The sequence below is a fragment of the Choloepus didactylus genome, chromosome 9 (assembly GCF_015220235.1).
Source record: "Choloepus didactylus isolate mChoDid1 chromosome 9, mChoDid1.pri, whole genome shotgun sequence".
Taxonomy (NCBI): Eukaryota; Metazoa; Chordata; class Mammalia; order Pilosa; family Megalonychidae; genus Choloepus; species Choloepus didactylus.
The window spans coordinates 125352254-125369336 of record NC_051315.1 but is presented as its reverse complement, the minus strand read 5'-3'; the positions used below and the strand labels follow the sequence as shown (position 1 = coordinate 125369336).

The following is a 17083-nucleotide window of genomic DNA, read 5'->3' as shown; positions in this document are numbered from 1 at the left end:
CTTACGCAGGGTGACCACTACACACAGGTGAAGAGCCACGCCACCCTGACTGGGCATTTGGTTTCTTGCAGACCACTGAGTGAAAACCTTATTTAAAGACTGAATGAAAGTTCTGGGTCCTCTCTCCTGAAACATTTTTGCACAAGAGTTGGGAGCAAGTTCCATGAGGTTCTTGGACCATGCCCTACCCCCAAGCTCATGCATCCTGGTTCTCAACAGATCTCTGTTGCTCCCTTCCAACCATGGGATGGCAGGGCTGAGCCCTGATGGGGGGCCACTTTTAACCCTGAGGAGTTCTTAAAAAGTATTACCTGTAACTTGCGAGAATTCGAAGCCTAGCCCTCTGTATCCACCAAAGTGCTGTCCCCTCAAGTTGTTTCCTTCTCAGTCGAGGGTAGCTGTGCCTTCTTCACACACACGTGACCACCACCAAATGTGAGACTGCGCTGCTGCCGCCAAGTTTCCTATGCTCTTTCACCTCACTTGAAACCCCTCCTCTTGGTGCCTGCATCCCACATAACCAGTACCAACCTTTCAAGCTTACAAAGAGCTGAGGTAGGAGCTCTGAAGAACTATCGGGAACTTCCTGGCCTAGCAACAGGGGCTTCAGACAGCAGAACCTATCCTGCTTTAACCCAGTCCAGTGATTCTGGGTCTCACAGCTGACAAATGAACTACAATATTCTTAGGCTAGGAAAACCAGGCCTGAAACCATCTTGTAGAGGAGGCCAACCTAGAATGAAGGATGCCCGCCACGGACCCTCACAGAGAAGGGCAGCAGGAAAGCAAGATCCACATGGACAGGGATCCCAGGAGCAGCCAGCCTCGCAGTATGGAAGGAGGGCCTCTCTGGAGGGAACACCTCATTAATTTCCAATTTGGAAACTGCACTTCCATCAACGCCCAGTCCATAACCAGGGCCAGTGGCAGAAGACAAAAGGACAAAGAGTTTTTAATGTAAAAAGGGAAAAACCACAAGGAGATTCATAAACAAAGGCTTTTAGGAGGAGGATCGTGTCCTTCCTCTTTCCTTTCCCTAATCACAGGATCTGGGGGCCCTCCCTTTCTGAAGTCCTGCAAGTTTCCTGCACATACTCTGGGATGCCGCTGTGATCACGATCAGATTAATACAGTGCCCACACTGACCGAGGCCCGTGACAGGAAAATCCTGGTTAGAAAGGATTTTCCTACGGCCTCATGTTCAAGGTCTGCTTCTGGTAGCCAGTAGGACTAAACAGTCACAGCACCTGCCGGCCACGTGGCCCCTTTCCGTTCACACGGTGCTTTCACAGCTACCACCTTTTAATATCTCCCTTACACATCCATGAGGCGTGCATTATGGAGCCCATTTTATAGCTGAGAAAACAGGCCAGTGACTTGTCAAAAGTCACACAAACTCCTAAGTGGCAGCCCAGGCAGATCCATGTTTAAAGTCTTAGACTCAAAATCTAGTGTTATTTTTATTACATGTCAGCTGAAGTTCACAAAACAGACATATATAAGATGAAGTACAGGAAACCAGGATGTCTCTATTTTCCAGATATAATATTGTGAGGAAACCACAACCCTTGAAGAATGGTTCAATTCTGTTCAAATGATTTCAAAATGTACGCTCTAAAAAATGTCCGTGTCTCATTAAGGAATCTTTGCTTCAAAAACTGCTAATGGGTTAATTTGCAATCTTAAGTAATTACATGCACAGTAATTCTGCAATGGCTCTGGGCTTTAGTATGTAAATTTAGTTCAAAACACTTATCAGAAGACTATGTTTGGGCTTTTGGGGGCAGCTGGGGCAGCAGGATCTCTGCAGCTTTTTTCTCCTAGGAACACAGGGCAGTCATCTTTAGGGGCCTGTGCCAAGAAATGGGCTGAAAAGTCCTGGGAGGAGAGAGGACGGCCCCGCAGAAGGCTCAGAGGGGCAGATACTGGGTTTCAGTGGTGGGAAGCCAACTCGCTAGGGTGAGGCCAGTGACAGCAGTGCCCCCAGGAGCCCCGTAACTGCACCGCGCAAAGGCGGGGGCAGCGGAAAGAGCGCCCCCAAAAGCTTAGGTCCACTGCGACTGAGTGAGGAACGGGTTTCTAAAAAAAGAACAGTGACACCGCAGTAGGAGGAAGGAGTAGATAACAAGTCTGGAGCACAATTAGCACCACACTTTGTCGCCCTCGAGGCATATGGCCACAGAACTGATCCTCTGTGTGGGGCTGCCACTGGGAGGCCCCTGGGCCTCTGCGGGGAAGCAAGAGGGGTGCCAAGGGCGCTGGGGACCTGTGCGTGTGTGCTAGCTTATGTTAGCTGATGAGTCAGTTTACTTCTGTGGTAGAGCCTCCTTACAGATTTATTTTAAAGGAGAAAAGCCCGACTGAGTCAACTGTTGCCTTAGGTCATCTGCAAGAAGCCGGGACCGCTGCCTTCCAGGAGCTGGAACCAGGTGCCGCTTCCCATCCTGACCGGGAGGCAGCCAGCTAGAGCTCGGCCTGAGAGGGAGGAATCTGAGGAGACTTCTGAAAGTATCTGCCTTGCTCCCCAAACTTAGGGACAGATGAGAAACAGGAGGAGAGCCGCACCAGACGTGGTCAGGAGGGAGGACTCCCAGGCCCGTGCCCCAGGCTGCGGCTCTCAGGTCACCAAGTTCACCAGCTGGGGGGCAGGAGAAACCTTTACAGGCTCCCACTCACCTTGGTCTCCGTCTGACTGGACAGGCTGGGGGCCTAAGGAAGGTGCAGCTGGGCGGAGGGGAGGAAGAAAGGAAGGAACATGTAGGAGAGCAAGAGAGGAAGCCTCCTGAGAACTGGATTCAGGGAGGCACAGGAATTCCCAAATCACAGATCTCTTCTCTGCGTCAGTGAGGTGATCCAGCCTCAGGCTTCCAGCAGGGCCGACGGAAGGCACGGCACCCCGCACAGCAACGACCTGTTATGCTCACTAACCTTCAGGGCCTGGGCCAGTCCTTCAATTTAAGTCAAATGCGGTATAAATGACTTTATAAGTTTTAGGTCTTTGCATGACAGATTTATAAATGCTCAATGTCTGTTTTGTTTTGTTTTTATTTCTTGAAAATAATTTTACTTGGCATTATTTTAATCCAAGGATTCACTGCAAACCCTGCTCATTGCCGGGTTCTGCTGTTCCCTGGAGTGACCTTAGTTAGGTGAGCCATCTAAGTGGTGCCTTCATTAGGAAACTGGGGCACAAGGGGCAGAGAACACAGCAGTTCTTCCAGAGGCTCTTCTCATCCCAGCCTTGTCTCTAAGGGTCTGAATAAAACAACTCTGCACCGCCTCTGGTAGCACTTAAAAGATGGCTGTTCTGGAAACTTTTCTATTATTCTCACAATCAGTCTTTGAAGCTATTGTCTCTCCCCAGGAGCTGCTTGGGCAAAATTTCCACCTCAGTGTCCACGGATGAAACACAAAACCCAAACACATTAGCCGAAGCCACACGTTACGTGACACTATTCATGAGCTCGGCGCTGTGAGCCCAGTGCAGACACAGTGAAGACCCAGAAAGAGCGCGCCATTTGATTCCTCATGTTTGGAGGATTTACAAAGGTAAATTCTGCTGGCTGGGGTGCCAGCAGGAGCAGAGGCATGGAGGGGTGGTGGGGGTGAAGCTGCGTGGAAGGGTGTTGTGGGCGAGGTGGGCTGTAGGGCAGCCCACAGCACCTGGAGCTGGGCAAGGCTCTCCTCTGACATCCAGGTCCTCACGGCCACACCTGTCAGGAGTGCCCCAAGGCCGCAGTGGATAAAAGTGCCTCACCAAGGGCAGTGACTTCTAATTAAGCAGCCACAATTTACTCTATGAAATAATTTTTGAGACGTTTCTGGGACTAAGACATTGTGTTATGCGGGGAGGGGGTGGGAAGATAGGCAAATTAAGAATTGGCTCTGCTTATAAGGGCTTCAAAATCCAGCAGGACAACAGATCTGTGCACAAATGACTCTGAAGTGCAGGGAGGGATGACAGGTGCTGCAGGGGGAGAGAGATGGGACAGATGGATCCTGACTGGGAGGATGGGGGACCCTAAGGCCTGAGCACCTGATCAGGTAGTCCACCCTGCTCCCTTCCCAGACTTCAACAGAGACCACCAATCTCCACTCCCTCCCCACTGGCCGCAAGAGTTGGTGGTCCTCCACCAGGGCTTTGGGTCTTGAGCCTGCTCACCACCTTTGTGGCCTGGTTCCAAAACTCCGTTCCTTCTTTCCATATCTTCAATATCTCTTTTTCTATTCACCTTCCCACTCAGCCTACAAGCCTACTCCAGTAACTCTCATTTGTTTATTAAACAAACAGGAAAAAAACCTCAAAATAATTTTTACTTTTTTCTTATTACAATAGGAGTATGCAAACACTGTAGGAAACTTTAAAAATACAGGTGGGGAAAAAGAAGAAGAAAAAATTTGTAACTCTACCATCAGAAGACAACTACTGTTTCTATTTTGAAGAGTGTCTGAACACAGCAAATACTCCATGAATATTTACTAAATGAATGAATGAATGAATACTAAGAGTTTCCTGAAAGAGGTGGCTTTTTAGCTGGAAGGATGAGTGGGATTCTTCTCACTGGTAGAAATGACAGGAAGAACATTCTAGGAAGAGGAAGTATACGCAAAGTGTCAGAAATGCAGCAACTCCATATTAGGCCAAATAAATACTCCAGCAGCAAGAGTAGAGGGTGAGTGGACTGGAGGATAGAAGGCAGATGGTCATGTGCTGGGGATGAGCTGGTGGACGTCTTTGCTTATCATGCTTCACGAAATACTGTCAAAAGACACAATAGAGTGACAGGACCAGACTCAGCTTTTAGAAAGACATCCACCACCACTGGAAAACAGAATGGAGAGGCCAGGAACAGTCTATTCCAACAGTTCCAGGGGAAGATGGCAAGGACTTGGGGGCAGTGACTGTGTAGCAGAAAAGAGAGGATGGATTAGAGACACATTACAAAGGTAGAGCTGTCAGCACTTAGAACTGTTTGGATGCAGCAGAGGAGGAGGCTAGGGACTTCTAAGTGTGAGTGGCTCTGTGGATGCTGATGCCATTGAAAGATCTAGAGAATTTGGGTCAAGCTCAGCTGGGAAGAGAGGCATGTTTTACTCCAGGGAGAGAGGAGAAAGGATGGGTAAAAGCAAAGAGGAATTCTGATGTGGAAAGGAGGATGTCAGCACATCATGCTGGCTTGTCGCTATGGTTTCCAAAAAAGAGAAGTGAAAATCTTGAGGGAATGGTGGGTCTCAGAGGAATGAGTAGCGGAAGGCAAAGTTGAAGACTGGAGCTCATGTATACAATTTTGAAACAGCTACATTAGCAAAAAATAAAAGGATTCTTAAGTAGAATTGAAGACCCATCATTCTCTTATAATGTCCACTTTTCAAAATGGGATGTGTAAGGCAGAACTGCAAGAAACAGGCAGAAACTAGAAGGATGTTAGAAGGTGGCGGTTAGGAAAATGTGAACGATACTGAAGTCAGATCATGGAAGCTGGTGGTAGGGAGCTGCTGCACAGCAGAGAGCTCACTTTAATACAATAAAAGCCAACTTCTCCCATGTGAGAAAAGATGGTTCAGGAAATAAGAAGAGGGTCTAGTCCCAAGTCTCTGTAGTTGATCATTTCTAACAGATAAGACTGGGAGAAAAGAAGAAGAAAATAAGATCTGATTTATGATTTGGAAGGATCACACATCTGACTGGTGTGTGGAGAGAAGATACAGCAGGGGCAGGGGCAGAAGCAGGAAGCACATGGGAGGCCCCTGCACTGGTCCAGGTGAGAGAAGGTAGCTTGGACCCAGTGACAGTGCTGGTAGTGGACAGGAAGGCGCAGCTTCTGGACGTATTTAGAAGGCAGAGTGAGATGACTTATTGATAGATTGGATGCAGGGTATGAGAGAAAGACCAAAGTCGAGACTGAGCCCATGGTTTTTGGCTGAAATGGAGTTGCTATTGATGTAAGGTTGAAATGGGTGACTTCTGCAGTATGCTTCTGGGTTCTGAGCCTGGAAAACACATGGCAGGGATGTTGCAAGAGCCACAAGCTGTGGAAGGGCACAGAAATTGTGAGACCCTTCCTTTACAGTTCTGATGTTTGACCCTGAGAGTCTATGGCTTTAAGGTCTTAAAGACTTAGTTACCAATTAGATTCATTGCTTGTGACCTTCTTTAAAGTCTAAGATTGGTATTCTGACAGAGGGGGATTCAAATCAAGATCAAGTGAGTGGGGCATGTAGGGCATAAAGACCTGGCCCTTGTTTTGCAGGATCTCACACTCTTAAGTGTCAAATGAGACATAAGTGCCAGAGGGGCTCAGGAGATAATGAGGTCACTGGACTGACATGACCAGAGCAGATTTCATGGCACCAGAGTTGGATCTTATGAAGTACAAGATTTAGTTGAGAGGGTTTTCCCTTGTGACAATATAGAATCACAATGTCTAAATTAGAGAACAGTGCTCTCAGAACCAATCATAAGAGAAATACACTAAAAACAGATTCTTCAGATTTTTTCATTAATCCCACACAGATTTAATGAAAGCATAAATGATCAAGAATTTCTAGTGGGGTTTTAAAAAAATCTAGTGGGTATGTTAAAAAAAGTTTTAAAAGCCTGTCTATAGCTGACTATGTCTACTCCAGAAAGTAAAACATTCCAGGAGATTTACAGCAACACTTTCTCTACTTGAATCAATGCCGGTGAGACTGACAGCTATGTAGTAAGCAGTATGGTGCAATGCTGTTGGCCCCGCCCTGGCTCCTTTTAACCAAGTTCAAACCCCCACACCAAGAGAAGCCACCATGACACACAAAACCAGCCTTGAGCTCTTTATTCATTTGGGTTCTTGATGCAGGTCCACCCCTCTCCCCCTGACCCTCCCTGGCTCTATGATCCTCCCATCTGGTTCCAAACTTTGTCCCCTCCATGCTTAACTCAGGCTTTCCTGGCCACTATCTTGAACAAGTACTACCCCTTGAACACAAATCTGGAATCTGACCTCTCATTTCATGCATCTTGACTGTGGGTAAGAGATATCTGTCCGTCACTACCTCCCAGGACTAACTAACCAGGACTACCTTCCATCTGGTTTCTTTGTCTGGGTAAGGAATTTGGATAACCATAACATAAGGAGTGCAGTTAGTGGGTCTTGCCCCAGGACTCTGTCGCCAGTCCAAATCCTTGTACTTCCTCTTTGGCTTGCTTTGTACTGGAGGCTCAATCTACCCTCCTGGACCCTGTGCCTACTTCACACCTGCCCTCCAGCTCCTCATGCCAGAAGACTTGGTAACCAGACACCATCTCCAACAGAAACCCTACAGGCCAACTGAGTTTTCAGAGTTTGCCTCTTTCTAGTGTTTCTTTTATGCCCCTTATATTTTAGAAGCTCCTTAGATTGGGCAGCTTTTTACTTCTTGGGTCTGACCCTGGCAGGCATAATTTGGATTCAAAGTTCGTTTCTGTTGACTCAAGTTAGTTTTCTTCTACGGGCTTTTATTTTCTATTTAGTTACACTTTTAAAAAATAAGCATATAAAACATAAAAGTAATACATGTCTCCAAAAAAAATTAGAAAATACAAAAAAGAAAAAATTACTCAGTCTCACTACCCAAATACAACCACTATTGGCATTTTATTTTATTTCCTTCTGGTGTCATTCTATTCATGTTTTCTTCTATGCATGTTCCCACCCCAACCAAAATATGATGGCTGGTATAATGTCTTTAAAATTCCGTTTTGTATTTCAGATAATGGTTGCCTCTTAGCTCCTAAAAAAACTCAGCTCTTTTAATCAGGTATTTAAGAGCTGAAAAACCAAAGGTAATATGTGTAACTTATTTTGATCCCAATTCAAACAAATCAATTTGAGACGATCAGGCAATGTAATTATGGACTGGGTTTGGATAATACCAAGGTATTACTATTAACTGTCAGGTGTGCTGGTGGCTTTGTGGTTATGTGAAAAAATGTCAAAAGCTTTTAGCATTGCATAATGAAATATGTATGAGTGAAACGACATGAGGTCTGTGGTTTGTTTTAAAATACTCTAGCATGGAAAAAAGTCTTGAAGTAGCTGGACCTGGAAGAGAGTGGTTTATTATACTCTTTTATTTACTTTCATGTATGTTTGAAAATTTTCAAAATAAAAAACAAGTTAAGGTGTACATGGTTCCAACAGTAAAATAGTTCTAAAAGGCTTCTTATGAAAAACAGCAGCCATCTGGCCCCCTTCGTCCCCTGCCCCCCTCCCAGAGATAACTGCTTTCGCCTCTTCTAATGGATTACTTTGGGATTAACTTCCATATTTCTATATAACTTGATTGAATGCTACTTTCTGATTTTTTCAGTTTTAGGCATTATCAATAAACTTTCCACTACAGAAGAAGAGACTTTATTTTTCTTTCACACACACACCCTCTGCCTGCAACCACACCCATGTAACCATTCCAGCCTCTCACTTTCCCAACGTAGTTATAAGTTTCAGAATGGACTTGATCAATATATTGTTATGGTTATGTCGATAAATACTACATAACTAAGTAGTTGGATAAATACTGTTACTTTTCTTTCCTATACAACTTTTTAATTTTCACCAGGATTAATAAGTCTTGTTTTAATTTGATTTATTTCTCTGTTTACTATGGATATTAATCCACCCCAAACTTTCCTAAATCAACAGTTCTCAAAGTATGATCCATGGACTCCTGGGGGTACCTGAGACCCTTTCAGGGGTCCATGAGTTCAAAACTATTTTCATAGTAATATTTAGGCAGTATTGGCCCTTTTCAATGTGTTGATATCTACATGGATGGAACAAAGCAATGGTGGGTAAAGCTTCTCTTGCCTTGGAATGAATCATGATAGTGGCATCAGTGGCACTGGTAGTGGTTGTATTTTTCATCACCTTGCATGCATATTAAAAACAAAATACTAGCCCCTGGAACAACTACAAAAAAACAGAAACTACTAGTAAATAATCCAGAATAACTGCGGGGGGACAAACAAGACCACCCACTCATCATATACCAACCTGAACTGGGAGGAATGCCCAAGAACACAGCATAAAATCTGTAAGTAAAACCTGCGGATCCAAGTCGTGAGACCCCCTCGCCATAGCCCGAGCTGCAAAGCCTCGTGGTGCCAGAGAGAAGCTCTCTCCCAGCAAGCGAATATAGCTCAGCTGAGCTCCAACTGGGGTTTTAAGTAGCGAGTGTGAACTGCTCACTACAGGTACGCATCCCCAAAAAGCAGACAGAGGCTTTGGGTGACGACTGACCTTGGAGAGCCGGAGGGTCGCCTTGGACTGGGTCTGAAGGGGACTATCCGTTTCTTTTTCAGCTCAGTGGAGAAAGCCCCAGTCATTTTCAGTTTCCAGGGCTGTGATTCTGGGAAGGGTGGAGACACCACAAGCAGAGAGCGAGACCATTGAAATGCTAATGACCTCCACCTGAGGGGTCTGTCTTCTCTAGGAGGAAAGGGGTGGGGCCCTTTCCATTCAGAACCAGACCCCAGAGCCTGGGGGAACATGGCCATACCGCCTCACACCAGTCAAGAATTATAGGCTAACAGGCATCACCTGCTGGGCAGAAAAGCACAGTGTCCTGAGGCATCAAAGGGTGGAGCAATTTTCTAAGACACAGCTGCAGGGAAACCAGATACTGAATATTTCTTCCCTCTGGGACCTGAGCCTGTTCTGGTCTGGGAAACCCTGATTTGGATAACCAAGGAAACCATACCTAGACAACAGAAAATTACAACCTACACTAAGAAAAACAGTTATGGCCCAGTCAAAGGAACAAACGTACACTTCAGCTGAGATACAGGAATTTAAACAACTAATGCTAAATCAATTCAAAAAGTTTAGAGAAGATATTGCAAAAGAGATAGAGGCTGTAAAGGAAGCACTGGGCATGTATACGGCAGAAATCAAAAGTTCAAAAAAACAACTAGTAGAATCTATGGAAATGAAGGGCACAACACAGGAGATGAAAGACACAATGGAAACATACAACAGCAGATCTCAAGAGGCAGAAGAAAACACTCAAGAACTAGAGAACGAAACACCTGAAAGCCTACACGCAAAGGAGCAGATGGAGAAAAGAATGAAAAAATATGAGCAACGTCTCCGGGAACTCAAGGATGAAACAAAGTACAATAATGTACGTATCATTGGTGCCCCAGAAGGAGAAGAGAAGGGAAAGGGGGCAGAAGCAATAATAGAGGAAATAATTAATGAAAATTTCCCATCTCTTATGAAAGACATAAAATTACAGATCCAGGAAGCGCAGCGTACTCCAAATAGAAGAGATATGAATAGGCCTATGCCAAGACACTTAATAATCAGATTATCAAATGTCAAAGACAAAGAGAGAATCCTGAAAGCAGCAAGAGAAAAGCGATCCATCACATACAAAGGAAGCTTAATAAGACTATGTGCGGATCTCTCAGCAGAAACCATGGAGGCAAGAAGGAAGTGGTGTGATATATTTAAGATACTGAAAGAGAAAAACCACCAACCAAGAATCCTATATCCAGCAAAGCTGTCCTTCAAATATGAGGGAGAGCTCAAAATATTTTCTGACAAACAGACAATGAGAGACTTTGTGAACAAGACACCTGTCCTACAGGAAATACTAAAGGGAGCACTACAGGGTGATAGTAGACAGGAGTGCGTGGCTTGGAACACAATTTTGGGAGATGGTAGCACAACAATGTAAGTACACTGAACAAAGATAACTATGGATACGGTTGAGAGAGGAAGGTGGGGAGCATGTGAGACACCACAAGAAAGGAGGAAAGATAAAGACTGGGACTGTGTAACTTGGTGAAATCTAGAGTATTCAACAATTGTGATAAAATGTACAAATATGTTCTTTTACGAGGGAGAACAAGCAAATGTCAACTTTGCAAGGTGTTAAAAAGGGGGAGGCATTGGGGGAGCATAAACTAGAGACTGTAACTAATAGAATCATTGTATTATGCTTCCTTTAATGTAACAAAGGTGATATACCAAGGTAAATGCAGATAAGAGGGGGGGATAGGGGAGGCATGTTAGACACTTGACATTGGTGGTATTGTCTGATTCTTTAGTCTACTTTGATTTAAGGTTATTTTTCCTTTTGCTGCTTCCTAGCTGTCTTTTTTTTTTCCTCTTTCTTTTGCCTCTCTACCTTCTTTGACTCTCCCTCCTGCCTTGTGGAAGAAATGTAGATGCCCTTGTATAGATAGTGGTGAAGGTGGTGAACACATAAATGTATGACCATGCAGAGAACCATCGATTATTTACTTGGGATGGAATGTATGGTGAGTGAACAAAACCATATTAAAAAAAAATGGGTTGATGACAAAACCTCGAGGGCAATATACTGAGTGAAATAAGCCAGACATATAAGGACAATTATTGCAGGGTCTCACTGATAGGAACTAATTATAATATGTAAACTCATAGACATGAAATATAAGGTACCAAGATATAGGACGAGGCTTAAGAATGGGGAGTGGTTGCTTAGTATGAGCAGAATGTTCAATTAGGATGAACTTAAATGTTTGGAAATGAACAGGGGCGTTGGTAGCAAGATGTGAGAATAACTAACAGCGCCGAATGGTGTGTGAATGAGGTGGAAAGGGGAAGCTCAGAGTCATATATGTCACCAGAAGGAAAGTTGGAGGTCAAAAGATGGGAATGTATAAAACTGAATCCTATGGTGGGCAATGTCCATGATCAACTGTACAAATTCTAGAAATCGCTTCCATGAACCAGAACAAATGTATGACAATACAATTAGCAGTTAATAATAGAGGGGCATATAGGGAAGAACTATATACCTATTACAAACTATATACTACAGTTAGTAGCATTTCAACATTTTTTCATAAACAGTAACAAATGTACTATATCAATACTATGAGTCATCAATTGAGGGGGGTTAGTTAGGGATAGGGGAGGTTTAGAGTTTCCTTTTCTTTTTTTCTTTTTTCATCTTTCACTTTATTTCTTGTCTGGAGTAATGAAAAGTTTCTAAAAATTGAACAAAAATTAAGTGTGATGGATGCACAGCTGTATGAGGGTACCCAGGGGCAAGTGATTGCACACTTTGGATCTTTGGATAATTGTATGGTAACTGAACAATCTCAATAAAAATGAAAAAAAAAATACTAGTATCTTTAAGAATGTTCTTGATGAAGAAGTAAAAGTTATTAATTTTATTAAGGCTCGTCTTCATTTATGTTGCATGTAGAAACACAATGAACGTCTTCAGATAAAGCATATGTGTAACTGTTTTCAGTTGTGAGCTGAATGAATTGCTTTTTAAATGGAACACCATTTTTACTTGAAGGAACAACTGACGTACAAACTCTGGTTATTTAGACTTGTGCATTTGGCACTTCAAGGGAAACAACTGACGTTACTTGTTGCCAATGACAAGAATTTCAGTTTTTACCAAAACGAGAATTTTGGAAAACTTGTTTCTGCTTCATGAGCTTGATGGTTTCCCAGTATTTAAAGACTTGTCTGCTAGGATAGTTGGGATTATTAAAACATGTGACTTTTTGATATTATATAATGAAATGTGTCCATATTTAGAAGATAAACATAACAAGTCAATATTTTCTAAATGACCAGATTATGAAGTTACAAAATCATGCATGGGTAAAAGATTCCTTCAAAGTATAAGACAGACCAATATGTTTTAATGTAACCAAGTACAAAAAGTTCAGTTGATGTAATTTCAGATGCCAAATTACAACAAATATTTAAGAAACAACTTGTAAAATTTTCATGTAATAAGAAAGATGAATATCCATACTTATCTGAAAAAGCTATTAAAAAGGCTCCTTTCTTTTCCAACTACAGATCTGTCTAAAGCCATATTTTCTTCATATACTCAACCAACTTATTCCAGTAGATTGAATACAGAAGCACATATGAGAATCCAGAGTGTCTTCTCTGAGTCAGACATTAGAGAGATTTACAAAAATGTAAAACAAGCTTCTCCTCTATTTTTTTTTTTTTGAAAATATATTTCTCAAAAATTTTATTTATGTTAACATGTAGTAGGTTTATTATTATTTTAATGTAAGTAACTATTAAAATTTTTAACAGTTTTAATCTCTAATAGAGTAAATATCAGTACTCCACATAACAAAAGCTCCTGAGGTCCTCAATAATTTCTGAGTGTAAACAGTCCTAAGACCAAAAAGTTTGAGAACTGTGGGTCTAAATCATCTCTCAAGAAATTCAGACACACAAAATATTTGAACTATTTTATTTTATGAAAGAAATCTCTCCTAGGGCTTTCCATCCTGCTCCACTCTGCATTGGCTGCCCTCTCTACCTGGGTAGAGCCATTATCCTGGGAACTTTCTTCACCATCATCTAGGTCAGGTGTCAGCAAATTATGGCCTGTGGGCCAAATCCAGCCCACTGTGGGTTTTAAAATAAAGTTTTCCTGGCGCTCAGCCATGCTCATTCATTTACATACGGCTGCTTTTGGGCCACAACGGCAAAGCTGACTGCGACAGACTGCAGGACCTCGAAAACCAAAAATATTTACTATCTAGCCCTTTACTGGAAAATTTTGCCAACCTCTGATCTAGGCGATTCCCTTCATTTCTTTCCCACGTAGCTGATTTGTTTCCTGGATGCCATGTCTTCCTCTTTCTTGATTTCCTCTCCCATTCTGGTGAAGCACATCCCCTGATAGCTATCTGAGAAAGGTATGTGAGAGGTAAATTTTTTGAGACCTTTCACATCTGAAATGTCTTATTTCTATCCTCACAATCTACTGATAGCTTAGCTGGGTATAGGATTTTAGCATGGAAATCAAAGGCTTTCAGAAATTAGAAAGTTTTACTTCATTGTCTTCTAACTTTTAGAGGTATAGTAAAAGTATGAAGTTATTCTCAGTTCTGATCTACTGCATGTAATGCTTCTTTTTTTTTTTTTTTTCCTTCTTAAAAGCCTATAGGATCTGACCTTTGTCCCCAGTGTTCTGAAATTTTACTATGACATGTCATGGAGAGGATGGGACTCTACTGCTGCTGCATAGCCAACTCTTCAAATCCTGAAAGTCATATCCTCCAGTAATGGGGCATTGTCTTGAATCATTTTGTTGATCATTTATTCCTCTCTGTTTTCTTTGCTCTCTATTTCTGAAATGTCCATTGAAGAGATCTTGGATATTCTGGGCTGAAACTCTAATTTTTTCATCTTTTCTATATCTTTCTGGGAAAATTCTTCAACTTTACATTCCAACCAGAATCTTGAGTCTTCTTCCTTTCTTCTATCATGTTTTTAATTTCTAGGGGCTCTTTTTCATTCTCTGAACATTTCTTTTTAAAGTATTGAAAATTCATGGTATATTCTCTCTTCTAAAATAAATTTTTTTCCTCTGAGTCTGTTTCTTCCTCATTGCTTTTTTTTGTTTGTTTGCATTGTTCCCTCTGAAAGAAAAGAGGTTTTCAACAGGTGTGGTGGATAACAGTGAAATACTAAAAGCTGATTTTTGGTAAAATACCAAGAAGCTCTGATTGTGTGGGTGGAGTTTACTGTAAGTTTTACTGTAGAGAGAACAGCTGGGATGTTGGTTGGAAAACCCTTGAAGTTCTTCTAAGTCTTTGTTCTTCACTGCTCAGAGTCTTCAGAGAGTTTCCCACCTCCTGCCTCAAGGGGATAGGCCTGGCTACAGAAAATTCTGGGACTGACTGGGAAAAGAAATCTGTATGTATGCAAATATTCACTCAGTCTTCCCTAAGGCACCACACCATCAGATGTGCTTAGTGTCCTGTGGTTTGGACTCTCTTTACTTTATTCTAGAGAATAAATTTCTGGTGCTTCTCCTGAGTTAGGGGAAGGGCAATCTTTCAAAATAAACTTTCAACCAATATTATTGTTAGCTTCATCTTCACTTACTCCTCGTAGACCTTCCAGAGTTACCTGTGCTGGCAATTCCTGAATATTTTTAGGGTTCTTCTGTGTAAACTGGATGTTTCTTGGCTTTCTCTACTGCTGGCTCAGGCTTCAGCTTTCGTGGGGCAGCTAAGTCAGTTACTACTCATCCATCTACTTCCCAGCTTCCAACATTTTGTTGCTGTTGTCTCCTCTCCCAATCTCTTTGTACTTGTGGGTTTATGCCTTTAAAAAAATCTCCTTACTGTTGTTTTAGTGAGGTTTTGGGAGGGAATGAAAGTAAATGTGGGTATTCAATACTTAACCTTTACTTGGAACCTCTTTATAATTAAATATCTTTTTTTTTTCTCTAACTTTCCTTTAATACTATAGCATGAACATTCCCCATGTAGTAGGCAGCAGAGTTTACCTGTTACCCTATTTTGGATGTTTAGAGTTGTTTTTTTTGGGGGGGGGGGTTGGGGGGGCCAGTTTTTCTGGAGTCATTATGCATTTATTCCCTGTATCTAACAAGTTGCCAAATATCTGCTGCTATTCTTCTCTTCTCTGGTCCGTGGTTTCATCTCCTATGCCCTGATGACGGCACTAACTTGCTAATTCATCTACAAATCTGCCAGGTCATTCTACACAATGGGGCAGAGCTAAACCTTCTAAAATGTCACCTTTCTCATGACACTTCAGAGGGACTGTAACACCTACAATTCATTTGTGACTGGCATTTGATGCTCTCCCTATTTGATTCCATCCCACCTACCCAAACTCGCCACCCTTTCCCCAAACAGTCCTCCTTCCAACAGTACTACTCTCCAAAGGACAGTTTAGGCTGCCCTCCTGCCTTCGCCAATCCTCATTCAGCCTCATTTAAATCCTCTCTCCTCCACTAAGCACCCCTGCCCTCCCAGTTACTCCTGCTTACACCATTTCTTCCTTCACCTGATAACATACAAGAATCAAGTAACTTGTCCTAATTGCCTCGGGTAAGTCTTGCCTTCTAAGTGAGATGCACAGCTCTCCTGAGGGAGGGACTCTTCTGTGTTGTTCTCCATGTTGCCTGCCCTGACTCTCCCTCATCCTACCCAGCACAGTGCCAGGCACACCTTAGTGCCTGATATGGCCTGAATGAATGGCTGTCAGCACAGAAAGACACAAGTGTAAGTTGTTACCTTGCCCTTGGGAGTCAGCGTCCAGATCACAGAGAAGGTCAACTTGTCAGTCATAGGATTGAGGCTGCATAAATCCTCGCACAACAGCCTGGGAAGCATGGGTACCACCTGCAATCAGAGAACAGTCCCATGAGCACCCTTCTCCACCTGCAGGAGTCGGCCACAGGGTTAGAAGCAGCCCAGGAGGAAGAGTTTTGGTGAATAGCTTGAGCTTCCAGAATGAGCTGAAGATGGAGTGGCCCTAGTCCCAGAGACTCTGCAGAATGACCACACTATCTTATACCTTTCCATGATCTTTTATAGTGAAACAGGAGTGAGAGCTGGAAAGCAATGAGCTGATAACAGAAGTTTAAAAAAACAATTTAACAATGAAAAATAACTACATTTTGCTATATACTAAAGTATATATATAGCTCTAGACTCAAGAATGACTTGTGTTTTTGGAAATAAGCATTCTAGTTGAATTCCAAGTTGTACTTAACTCTTATGTTGTACTTAAGAACCCAAGGGCTGACTGCAAACTGTTGATTGGGTTTCATCAAAGTAAAATTAAGATGCTGCCAAATCAATGCTTTAGTAAAGGAACATCCCACAATTTACCAAGCTACATGTTGGAACATAAACAGGATACTCTAACAAAATATCACTACAGCAATGACGCGGAAAGGTTCATAAATCCAGGTTTCCTACATAAGCACTATGGTCAACTAGTCACCCATTTTTCAATTTTTTAAATCCTAAATTATTTCTTCCCTGTATTGATCTTGATATCCTAGAATAAACTGATTCGATGGCAAACCCTTTTTAATTTAAAAAAAAATCTCTCCAACTTACTTTTAAATGATTTAAAGCTATCCCAGAATATTACTTGTTTTCTCTAAAATTACAGAGATGAAATGAGTATCTCTACCTGGATCTCCTGAAGACACTTCAAACTTGTTCCCTCCTACCTACCAATCTGTTTCTTCTCCCATTTTTAATTTTTTTCTTCTCTTTAAAATACTGTATGAGTCCATTTATATGAAA

At 42.4% G+C, this 17083-nt stretch overlaps 1 protein-coding gene across 5 annotated transcripts in view; it reads right to left on the bottom strand.

The window, feature by feature from the left end:
* The window catches only part of DIS3L2 (DIS3 like 3'-5' exoribonuclease 2), a 483331-nt gene that overhangs the window by 79733 nt on the left and 386515 nt on the right, over positions 1–17083 (bottom strand). For all 5 annotated transcript variants that reach the window (XM_037848473.1, XM_037848472.1, XM_037848477.1 and 2 more), the window contains exon 12: positions 16058–16165. In XM_037848473.1, the coding sequence (XP_037704401.1) occupies positions 16058–16165 (108 nt within the window). The remainder of the gene's footprint in view (positions 1–16057; positions 16166–17083) is intronic.